Raw genomic sequence first — 12,596 nt, 5'->3', positions numbered from 1 at the left:
GAATTGGATGCCGACCCCCATCCTTGCAAAAAAGATTGGCTCTACACTGGCCCCCTGGCCAAAAAAGGTTGGGGGCTGCAGGGTGGGGTTGCTGGCCCATTGTATAAAGATGTTACAATTAGAGAGCTGCAGACTGCACTGGTTTCTATGACCCTCCCCCAGCACGTTTTGGTTGAAGGTGGGATGCTGGGAAATGTAGTCTGGAGGTGTGATTGGCTGCGATTGCGTCGGTGCGCGACTGTGCGGTTTATTTCTCTTTGTGAGAATATTTCGGGGGTGGGCGGAGCCTTTTTTGAGTTGTGATGACGTCACAAGCAGGAGGGCGAGAGCAGGGGGCTGATTGGCAGGGCTCTCCTGTAGTAGTGTGGGCGGATCGTGCGACTGGCTGTTGCGGCTGACACTTTGTTTGGCTGCTGGCAGTTTGCACATTGAGGAGCTTGTTGTGTTGCGCTGGAACCCCGAGACCTCTTTGCTTCCCGGCACTGGTTTTTGGCACTAACTCGTCCATCTAATGGGCCCCAGGTCCGGCTAATGGAATACTGGCGAGTTGGTGCGTCTGATCCACATGGACCATGATGGAGCCCCCGGCAGGATACGAGGAGGTGGCGGGGACTAAGCTGGGGTACCTGCGGGTGGGGGGCAGACAACTTTTCGCCCTGGCGCAGGTGCTGAGCGGCCCATTACGCGGAGTTCCGCGGGGGCGGGTGTGCCGGAGGATGGAGCGGCTAAGGATCCAGATTCGGCGCTGTGACTTGTGGGAACTGCGGGCCCTGAAAGCTCTGAGATCGGTTCCGAGTCGGGCGGTCCAATGCTGTTTGATCTCCCTGGAGGATCTGCACGTGCTTTGCGCTTCCTCTTGGGGCCCTAAGACTGTCACTCCGGCCGATGAGATTGGGCAGAATGGGAGACCAGAGAAGGAACGTCTCCCCTCCAGGATCAAAGCAACATTCCCATCGGGTCTGGCCAGTTTATTCCCTGGAACCTCGCGGAACCTGAGCACCGGCCACAGCCCCGCGTCTTCTCTGGGCTATTCCAGTCCCTCCGACTCCAACCCGGAGCAGATCAGCTCATCGGACACCGAGTCGGACGACAGTGAAGCGTCTGTGCAAAATGTCAGGTATCGGGCACCAAAAATCCCTACAAAAAGAAAGTCGGCGGTACCGCGGGGGCGGGGTAGAGAGGTGCGCTTGCACTGTAGGACCGCGGAGGCGGAGTCATTTTCAGTATGTGACCCAGAAGTAGAAGGAGAATGGCCTGTGGCACAAAATAATGGGCCCAACCAAGTCCTAGAGGAGGCCAGGGATAGTCACAAGGGAAAAGTCCAGGATGAGAGTCCAGCAGAGATAAAAGAAACCTGTGAAGTAGAGGAGAATTCCCCAAAATCAGAGGAACCACCACCAGCTGCTTTAGATGCTCCAGGATCAGATGGGCAACCCCCAGATGTGGAGCCTCGTACCCTTCAGTTTGACAGGCTGGTGAGACAGTCCAAGTTGTGGTGCTACGCCCGGGGCTTCAGGACAGACATGAGGGACCTACACCCCAGGGTTTCCCACAAAGGAAAGGGGGCGTCTGGGGCCAGAAAGAACGGGAAGCTCAGGCACCGCAAGAGGAATGGGAAAGCGGATGGAAAGATTCCTGTTCATTGCAATAAACGGCTAAACAGTGGCCCCAGTCACCCCGCCAGACCCCCATTCCGATTCTTGGACAATTTTCCTTCTCCGGCTTCTTTGGTTGTAGGAGAAGACGGGGATCTGTGTCCGGCCTATTCCCTGAAAGCCACGGAGCCTTCAACCCTCCCCAGGTCTCACCCTCTCTGGGACTGGCACCCCGGGGGCACTGCCATCCCTCTACCTCCCAGCCTTAAATTTAGGACTTTTCCCTGGGGGGACTGTGAGTAAATGAGCTGGTCCATCCTCGGGGGCATCTGTCCAACTGCACTGGCTCTGTATCTGCACCGGTTACCAAGGTGGGAGAAAGAGGGGGAAGGGCCACACAAACTCACCAGGACCCCCTGTTCCACCATATTCACAATCAGAGAAATGAGTATTTATTTTTCTATGTCCCTTGTAAAGGGAGTGAAGTTTCTACATTTGTTTTTCTTTTACTTTCAAAGAGTATTTTTGTAAGCGCTTTGTACACTTTCTATTCTATTGTCTGGAAATGCTGAAAATGGTGCTGAAAATCTGCCTTTTTTTGTTATTAAAGTCCCACAAGCAGCAACTTTCCCTGTGGCAGTGAGATTTATGGGGAGTGGAATGGTATGGACCCTCGGGCAATAGTAGGCTTGTTCCCCCCCCCCCGTGTTATATAATGGATGCGGCTGAAATCATCAGAGTGGCCAGAGTTGGGATGTGATCATTTGATGGGTTTGGGGGGGTTGGATAGACATTAAAGGGCCAGTGGATCTTTGTGTCAGGAGCAGAGGGCTACATGGTGGGGGGATCAGAGGAGAAACTGGGGGCAGGAGGATGTAGTGAGGGGGAGGGTGAGACAGACCAATTGAATGGATGCAATGGAGTATGACATGGGGTGGATGAAGCTGGTACTATGGGGCGAGTGCAAGGGGTTGGGGAGGGGAGCAGAGATGGAGGAGGAGAAAGTGGTTAGAAAAGGGGTTTTCACAAAAAAGAAAAAACCTCAGGAATTCCTTGTGAGTTGTGCTAATGACAAGGAGATTTATCAGCTGTACATGTATATCAATTGTACACACACACGTGGCTGCCACAAATCCACAACTTTTCCCTTTTTATCTTTCCCTCCGACCACAAGACAACCGGGGGTTATTGCAGCTTAGCCGAGGTTCTACTATACAAGTCCAGGTTCTATTGTATAAGCCAATGTTCTATTATACAACCCGAGGTTCTATTATACAAGTCCAGGTTCTATTATACAAGCCGAGGTTCTATTATACAAGTCCAGGTTCTATTATACAAGTCGAGGTTCTATTATACAAGTCAATGTTCTATTATACAAGCCAGGGTTCTACTATACAAACCGAGGTTCTATTATACAAGTCCAGGTTCTATTATACAAGTCCAGGTTCTATTATACAAGTCCAGGTTCTATTATACAAGTTGAGGTTCTATTATACAAGCCCGGGTTCTATTATACAAGCCAATGTTCTATTATACAAGCCAAGGTTCTACTATACAAGCCGAGGTTCTATTATACAAGTCCAGGTTCTATTATACAAGCCGGGGTTCTATTATACAAGCCGAGGTTCTATTATACAAGTCGAGGTTCTATTATACAAGCCTGGGTTCTATTATACAAACTGAGGTCCTATTATACAAGTCGAGGTTCCATTATACAAGAAAATGTTCTATTATACATGTTGAGGTTCTATTATACAAGTTTAGGTTCTATTATACAAGCTTAGGTTCTATTATACAATCTGGGGTTCTAGTATATAAGATGAGGTTCTATTCTACAAGCCGGGGTTCTATTATACAAGCTGAGGTTCTATTATACAAGCCGAGGTTCTATTATACAAGCTGAGGTTTTATTTTACAAGCCGGGGTTCTATTATACAAGCTGAGGTTCTATTATACAAGCAGAAGTTCTATTATACAAGCCGGATTCTATTCTACAAGATCAGGTTCTATTATACAAGTCCAGGTTCTATTATACAAGACCAGGTTCTATTATACAAGACCAGGTTCTATTATACAAGCCGAGGTTCTATTATACAAGTTGAGGTTCTATTATACAAGACCAAGTTCCATTAAACAAGCTGAGGTTCTATTATACAAGACCAGGTTCTATTATACAAGCCGAGGTTCTATTATACAAGCTGAGGTTCTATTATACAAGACCAAGTTCCATTAAACAAGCTGAGGTTCTATTATACAAGACCAGGTTCTATTATACAAGACCAGGTTCTATTATACAAGCCGAGGTTCTATTATACAAGTTGAGGTTCTATTATACAAGACCAAGTTCCATTAAACAAGCTGAGGTTCTATTATACAAGACCAGGTTCTATTATACAAGCTGAGGTTCTATTATACAAGTCCAGGTTCTATTATACAAGACCAGGGTCCTAGGTGGGCTGGGAGGATAATTCCTGAATTGTGAATCCATTATATATATATATATATATCTATATATATATCTATATATATACAGTATATATATATATACAAATTTGATGAAAAGACCGGCACTCCAATTTGTGATCAATCAAACTGCTTTTATTGCGTGTACATTTATCCAACGTTGCGGCCCACATTAGGGACTTTTTCAAGCATTTTTATCCTATGGATATATGTACATGCAATAAAAGCATTTTCATTGATCACAAATTGGAGTGCGGGTCTTTTCATCAAATTTGTATGCAACACGTTTGACCCTGCACCTGGATTTACCAAAGAAAGTCCTGATTAGAGTGCAACTGCTCAGTATATATATATATATATATATATATATATATATATATATATATATATATATATACCTGATAATACAACCCACGTCAAAACCCCAACAACCAGTTGCTGAATTGCAACTCCCAGCACCCCTGACAGCCAAGAGATTCTAGAAGTTGGGATTCTCAAAAAGGAACAGTAAGTTTGTATCTTTGCCGGCTTGTGTTTTCCCTTGAATGGAAGTGGGAATGAATGGGAATGTGCCTGTGCTATCTGGGGGTCAGCTTGTGTCAAATCCTTACTCTATAGGCCTGGGGGTAAAATAAAGGAATTTAGACAGAGCAGGATGGGGAGAATGTTAATTTGTTTGCAGGGAAGGGAAAACACAGGGTGGGAGAGAAAGCTTTCAGGTCCGCAGATAAAATGCAGAGGTGCCCAGCTGAGTGCTCAGATAAATGTGCCCTTTGTGCTCAGGAGCGTGCCCATTGGCTCATCTCAGGGGATCCGCTGGCTCTCTATGTATGTGTGTGTGTGTGTGTGTGTGTGCATTGTTACATATAATGCTGCTCTCTATGTGTGTGTGTGTGTGTGTGTGTGCATTGTTACATATAATGCTGCTCTCTATGTGTGTGTGTGTGTGTGTGTGTGCATTGTTACATATAATGCTGCTCTCTATGTGTGTGTGTGTGTGTGTGTGTGCATTGTTACATATAATGCTGCTCTCTATGTGTGTGTGTGTGTGCATTGTTACATATAATGCTGCTCTCTGTGTGTGTGTGTGTGTGTGCATTGTTACATATAATGCTGCTCTCTCTATGTGTGTGTGTGTGTGTGTGTGTGTGTGTGTGCATTGTTACATATAATGCTGCTCTCTATGTGTGTGTGTGTGTGCATTGTTACATATAATGCTGCTCTGTGTGTGTGTGTGTGCATTGTTACATATAATGCTGCTCTCTCTATGTGTGTGTATGTGTGTGTGTGCATTGTTACATATAATGCTGCTCTCTATGTGTGTGTATGTGTGTGTGCATTGTTACATATAATGCTGCTCTCTATGTGTGTGTGTGTGTGTGCATTGTTACATATAATGCTGCTCTCTCTATGTGTGTGTATGTGTGTGTGTGTGTGCATTGTTACATATAATGCTGCTCTCTCTATGTGTGTGTGTATGTGTGTGTGTGTGTGCATTGTTACATATAATGCTGCTCTCTCTATGTGTGTGTATGTGTGTGTGTGCATTGTTACATATAATGCTGCTCTCTATGTGTGTGTGTGTGTGTGCATTGTTACATATAATGCTGCTCTCTCTATGTGTGTGTATGTGTGTGTGTGTGTGCATTGTTACATATAATGCTGCTCTCTCTATGTGTGTGTGTATGTGTGTGTGTGTGTGCATTGTTACATATAATGCTGCTCTCTCTATGTGTGTGTATGTGTGTGTGTGCATTGTTACATATAATGCTGCTCTCTATGTGTGTGTATGTGTGTGTGTGCATTGTTACATATAATGCTGCTCTCTATGTGTGTGTATGTGTGTGTGCATTGTTACATATAATGCTGCTCTCTATGTGTGTGTATGTGTGTGTGCATTGTTACATATAATGCTGCTCTCTATGTGTGTGTATGTGTGTGTGCATTGTTACATATAATGCTGCTCTCTATGTGTGTGTATGTGTGTGTGTGCATTGTTACATATAATGCTGCTCTCTGGCTGTTTTGTGAGCGGCTCAACTCAGGAGAGAGGCTTTGGGGATTTTCATGCAAATGAGTGGGATGGAGGTTAATGTAGACTTGACCTGTATGTGTTCAGGACAAAACCAAATGTAGGCTGGAGACTGAGCCCCTCTCCCCCGCCCTCTGCCACCCCCTCTGCCTGCCCTCCCTTCCATCACCCCCCCCTCCCTCCCCTACACCCCCCCTCTCCCCTAAGAGGCAGGGGGGCTGCCGTGATGAATCAAAGGAGCATTTTCCAAAATATCCTGTCCCTGTTAAACACAAGCCGAAATCTCCTGTAAGTATCAATTTACATGAAATCTGATTAGAGAGGGGCTCCCGGGGCCCCCAGCCCTGCCCAGCTGAAAATTCATTTCTACAACCCCCATTGTTTCTTATGTTTGCAGCCTGGCCTGTAATTGTATTTATTTGCCAAGAAAAGACTGTGTCTGGTGCGCAATAAAGGAACAGGTCTGCCAATAAACACATTGCTTTCTTCTATATGTCCTGCGTATCGTTTGTGGAATAGACAGAGAGAGAGAAAACGGCAAGTCCCTAGGCTACTGTGGCCACTGGGCTTTATCATCTGTAATCGGTAGCTGCCATGTTGCTTTGGCAGATGCATTCTCCATAGGCTTCAGCAGGATCAATATGGCAGCTCCTACACGTAGATTTCAATGCAGATTTGCTCATGTTTTACACTTTCATGTTGCATTGTCATAAAGGGATACAGTAACAAAATAGAAGTGTTCTGCCAGGAATGAATGACCTTAATTCCAGGATGGAGGCTTGGCTATTAAAATCAATACACACCCTTGGGTGCCCATATGTTGCCGGACTATCCCTCAAACCTAGAATCAAGGGCCAAAGCATGCTGTACGTTGTAGTTCAGCAACACCTGGGTACCAACAGCTAAAGGTGGCCAAACACAGGCAAATTAAAGCTGATTTAGACCTTATCTGCCTGTGTGTTGGGGCTTCCCGACGGGTCCCCACGATTGATATCAGGTCAGAAATCGGGCAGATATCGATTGGGCAAGTTAGATTTTTCTCCTTGATCCAAGGGTACACCAGCGCCCATTCACATCATTGTAATCCGAACCCAATTGCCCTGCCGTTAGTGGGCATATCGGCTTAAGATCCGCTCGTTTGGCAACCTCACCAAATGACCGGATCTAATAGTGTATGGCCACCTTAAAAAATATATTTCTAAGCAACTTTCCCTTTCTGCACTGCCGGTTCTGACTCTTGAAACAAAGATATATAGAAGTCCATGTCTCACAATGCGTCCTCATCAGCTGACTTCTGCTGCCTTGTTTCAATAGCCGGAAACGCCGGTGCAGCGAGTAGCAAAGGAACAGGCAGATATTTGCAAATAGAACATTTAGCCGTGTGTATTGATAAGCGCCTTAGAATGACATTAATTGGAACAGCAGTGAGGGGCATGTGGGACTCCTAATCATTGTCCTTGTTTACCCCCGGGGCAAAAAGAATTCATTTGCAAGTGAAATAGGGATTGTGTTTCAATAGAAAGTGCTGGCCGGGTGGGTTTCCCCTGATCTCCTTCCCAACCCCCCTCGAGTGTAGCCTTTTATTCTCTCTAAGATAATGGGAAACACACAAACAGTAATTAGTAGGATAAGTTAAAGGGGAACTGTCCCTATTATACAAAAGTGATCCATTTAACAGGGGCGCTTGCTTGATACATCTGTTTTTAAAAAAAAAATGGGACCTCTTACAAAAAAATCTGCTGACATAGGTGGAAGTGTGTGCTGCTCAGATTGTAAAGGGGGTTATTGTACATTCAGTGACTGATCAGTTGAAATTCAGCGTAAATTTAGCAAAAAGATTTTCGCACTTTATTTGCCCGCAGCTATAAACAGAGATCAAAAATGCCGGTTATTGCACTTAAAGGGGTGAGTCACCTTGAAGTTAACTTTTGGTATGTTTTAAAATGTCCTATTTCTAACAACTTTGCTATTGTTTCTTTATTCTTTATCGTTTCTGAGCTATTTGCCTTCCTCTTCTACCTCTTTCCCGCTTCCAAATGGGGGTCACTGACCCCAGCAGGCTAAAAACGATTGCTTTCTGTGGCTATGTGTTATTGTTACTTGTTATCTTCCTATTCAGTCCCCCACCAGTACTTTATTTAGTATGTTATTTAAAGCACTGCCTGGTTGCTAGGGAATGTAAGACCCTAGTAACTAGATGCTGCATATGAAAATTAGGATTCGGTTCGGCAGGGCAGAAGGATTCGGCCGAATCCTGCTGAAAAAGCTGAATCCCAAACCAAATCCTGTATTTGGTGCATCGCTAGTCCTTACCTACAAGGCTTACAATCTCTGTATGGGGATGTCCTTACACCAGTATTGTGGTAGTGGATTTGTCCGTTTTATTTCAATTGAAGTTGCTTAAAACATAATAAAACATTAAAAAAAAAGTATTCAGGTGAAATGAAAGTGGAATAGTGTGTGCTGCCGGGGGCCAATACAGTCATAAGCAGAGGAGATGGTGGGAGAGACTGCGGAGGCAACGAACCCACAATATAAGTCATAATTCTGCTTTTGTTCAGGAAATGTGATGATTAATAAAGGTAAAGGGGGTGATTAATAAAGGGAAAGTGTCACAGCTGCTTCTCACTCCCCCTTTGACTCGCTGTATTGACTGTCTGACAGCCGACAGATGATTCTTTTATGTCCTGATGAGGAGCACTTTACATGCACTTTATTCTCCGCGTGACAAATGACTGGCTACTTTGCATGCTTTGCTTACCATTGCCCAGTTGGCAACCTCATACTAAGCACGTTAAAAGGCAAAAAACAGTTATTTCAGTTGTCTGTGAAGCGGATTGCAGATTATGGTGAGAACCCAGAGAGTGACCCTAGAGCAGTGATCCCCAACCAGTAGCTCCTGAGTAACATGTTCCTCTCCAACACTTTGGATGTTGCTCTCAGTGACCTCAAATCAGGTGCTTATTTTTGAATTCCAGACGAGTTTTAGTTGTATAAAAAAAGATGTGCTGCCAAATGGAGCCTCCTGTAGGCTGCCAGTCCATTTAGGGGCTACCAAATAGCCAATCACAGCCCTTATTTAGCACCTCCCAGGACCATTTGACATGCTTGTGTTGCTCCCCAACTCTTTTTAAATGGGTTGAAAGAAGTTGTGGACCTAGAGCTACTATTCTGGTGAGGCTGACAAATTGTAAAGTGAGCAGATCTTTCCTCTCAACTTGAGGCGGGTCGGGTCGATCCTTCACAACTATAGGGATAGGGCGAGGGCTGCATCAATGAGCTGAAGCTACCCTTGGTTGTTGATTTTTGGTCAAGTAGGACCCTTGGAGGCCACCGTACACAACTAGTCCACAACCTTTAGTACAGAGATGCACCTATTACTGCACTGAAACCTGGACTCCGTTTGAGATTTGGCTGAATCTGAGCTATTTTTATCAGGATTCAGCTGAATTCATTCCTATTACTACACATTGCAGCCCTCAGCCAATAGGATTTACAGCCTTCCTAATCTATATCTAACTGATCCCTGATCAGATACTGATAGACTTTGCCAAGTGTTGGTCAATACACAGGTAGTTGCTGATTTGGTCAGGAATGGCCACGTTGCCTCCCTATATCAGCTTGCATATGGCACCCTTCACATTATGGCACCCACTTGTGTTCCATGAATAATGTACTGTCCTCTGAATCTCAAAACACATTGTTTTCCAGTGCCTTAAATCTCTAATCCCTGTAATAGAGCACGAGGGTAATTATCCCATGCAAGAACTAAAGGCTCTATAAAAGTAAAACCAATATCTGCCCAAAAATTGCCCATATATGGTCTTCGCCTGATAGGGTTCCCTGGGCCCTCACTATGATCTAATCATTCTCTCAAAGGCCAAATGATCGGTTTGACGTCTAAACCTCAGTATCCATTATCCAGAAACCTGTTATCCAGGGAGGCCATCTCGCTTAGAGTCCAATTTAATCAAATAATGTGTGTTTTTAAAAATGATTTATTAATAATAAATGGTACCTTGTACTTATTGGCTTTATTTAATACCTAAACTATTTTTAAGTAGACTAAAAGAAGTGGTTTGCCTTTCAGTTAACATTTAGTATGTTATAGAATGGCCAAGTCTGACCAATGGGGGGTCACTGTCCCCATCTAAAAAGGCTACAAATGTATTGTTATTTATTCTTTTTATTCAGGCCTCTCCTATTCATTTTCCAGTCTCTTATTCAAACCAATGCATGGTTGCTAGGGCAATTTGGACCCTAGCAACCAGACGGCTGAAATTGCAAACTGGAGAGCTGCTGAATAAAAAGATAAATAACTCAAAAGCCACAAATAATAAAAAATGAAAACCAATTGCAAATATCACTCTCTATGTCATGCTAACAGTTCATTTAAAGATGAACAACCCCTTAAAGGTATGGAGATCTAAATTACAGAAAGCATTCTGGATGAAAACTCCCATACCTATATATATATATATATATATATATATATATATATATATATATATATATATATATATATATATTTGTGTGAGTAAATATTGTATACGGTGCAAACCTGGGCGAATGCCTTGCCTGAATCATTTTGTGCCTCCCCCTTTTCTTTCCCTACACACCCAGGGGTCGCAGTTGTGCTCCCTGCTGTGCAGCTTTCCTTTCTGTGTGTCTTTTCTGTGCAGAATTGAAATGGGCAGCGAGGAGGGATAAAACGGTTGATCAAAAAAAACAGGAAAATAAAGAACAGTTTAATGGAAAAGTAAAGATGTTAAAGGCGAAGTAGAAATTCTCCTTTTCTAGATGTGTAAATAATAATGATGATGATGATGATGATAATAACAGGGCAAACTCCATTGTGCTGCAAACTGTCGGCTGCATACTGCCAGTTGGAGGGTTTTGCAAGGACAAAGGTATTCGTCCCTATTGTTGTGTTTGTATCAAACATATCTGCATCTGCTGCTGTGGCCTCTCTATGGCAGCACCACCTACTCGCCTTTGTGATTAGTAACCCCCCTCCCAAAGTGTTTAATCCCAGATCAATGGCAAGTGTCCTATCATTTACTAGCCCTCAGGCAAATCCCCCTCTGCAAATGACACATGTTTTTATTTTGTTACAAATTTCCTTTCCGTCTGGAGCCAGTCTTTTTTTTTTTTTTGGTGGACGCTGGTAATAAAGTTAATTCTTTCCTTGCGGGACAGCCAGACGCTCACCGGCGAGGGAGCCTGCTATCCACTGCCCAAATAAATCTCATCTCGCTAAGGAATCAAATAAAAGGGAAAACTATCCAATATGTCGGAATGAGAAAACATTTTTAAATAAAACTGTAATTTGGATTATATGTTTCTGGGGGATCAGCTTCAGACCATAAACAGATGTGGGGGTTGGGGTGTCACCGCTATCATGTATGTATGGAGTCAATGCTACTTGTGTTTTTTTACTTATTTAGCTTTTTATTCATCAGCTCTCCAGTTTGCAATTTCAGCTGTCTAGTTACTAGGTTCCAAATTCCCCTAGCAACCATGCATTGATTTGAATAAGAGACTGGAATATGAATAGGAGAGGGTCTGAATAGAAAGAGGAGTAATATAAAATGAAATGTGTAGCCTTACAGAGCATTTGTTCTTAAGGTGGAGTCAGCGACCCCCATTTGAAAGCTGGAAAGAGTCAGCAGAAGAAGGTAAATCAATCAAAAACTATTAAAAAAAAATGAAGACCAATTGAAAAGATGCTTGGAATTATTAGTCATTTAGCTTTTTATTTAGCAGCTCTCCAGTTTGCAATTTCAGCCGTCTGGTTACTAAGGTCCAAATTCCCCTAGCAACCATGCATTGATTTGAATAAGAGACTGGAATATGAATAGGAGAAAATGAGTAATATAAAATGAGTAATATAAAATGAAATGTGTAGCCTTACAGAGCATTTGTTCTTAAGGTGGAGTCAGCGACCCCCATTTGAAAGCTGGAAAAAGTCAGCAGAAGAAGGCAAATCATTTAAAAACAATAAAAAATGAAGGCCAGTTGAAAAGATGCTTGGAATTATTAGTCATTTTGCTTTTTATTCAGCAGCTCTCCAGTTTGCAATTTCAGCCGTCTGTTTACTAAGGTCCAATTCCCCTAGCAACCATGCATTGATTTGAATAAGAGACTGGAATATGAATAGGAGAAAATGAGTACTATAAAATGAGTAATATAAAATGAAATGTGAAGCCTTACAGAGCATTTGTTCTTAAGGTGGAGTCAGCGACCCCCATTTGAAAGCTGGAAAAAGTCAGCAGAAGAAGGCAAATCATTTAAAAACGATAAAAAATGAAGGCCAGTTGAAAAGATGCTTGGAATTATTAGTTATTTAGCAGCTCTCCAGTTTGGAATTTCAGACGTCTGGTTGCTAGGGTCTAAGTTACCCCAGCAACCATGCCTTTGACCGTGCATTCATTTCATTGCAAATCGTATGCATCAGAGGAGACAGGACGGACACGTCGGTAACACATAGAAATTTTATCTTCCAT

General features: G+C 43.4%; 1 protein-coding gene across 1 annotated transcript; it reads left to right on the top strand.

The window, feature by feature from the left end:
- Window positions 1-326: 326 nt before the first annotated feature.
- On the top strand, window positions 327-2,220 carry LOC108700791. The gene has a single exon (XM_018234745.2). The coding sequence runs from the start codon at window positions 573-575 to the stop codon at window positions 1,896-1,898; it is 1,326 nt and encodes a 441-aa protein (XP_018090234.1). The 5' UTR covers window positions 327-572; the 3' UTR covers window positions 1,899-2,220.
- The last annotated feature ends 10,376 nt before the right edge of the window (window positions 2,221-12,596 follow it).

Source organism: Xenopus laevis, chromosome 9_10L, assembly GCF_017654675.1.
Source record: "Xenopus laevis strain J_2021 chromosome 9_10L, Xenopus_laevis_v10.1, whole genome shotgun sequence".
Lineage (NCBI taxonomy): Eukaryota > Metazoa > Chordata > Amphibia > Anura > Pipidae > Xenopus > Xenopus laevis.
Note: the sequence above shows the minus strand (reverse complement) of the source record. Positions and strands in the feature narration are given on the sequence as shown.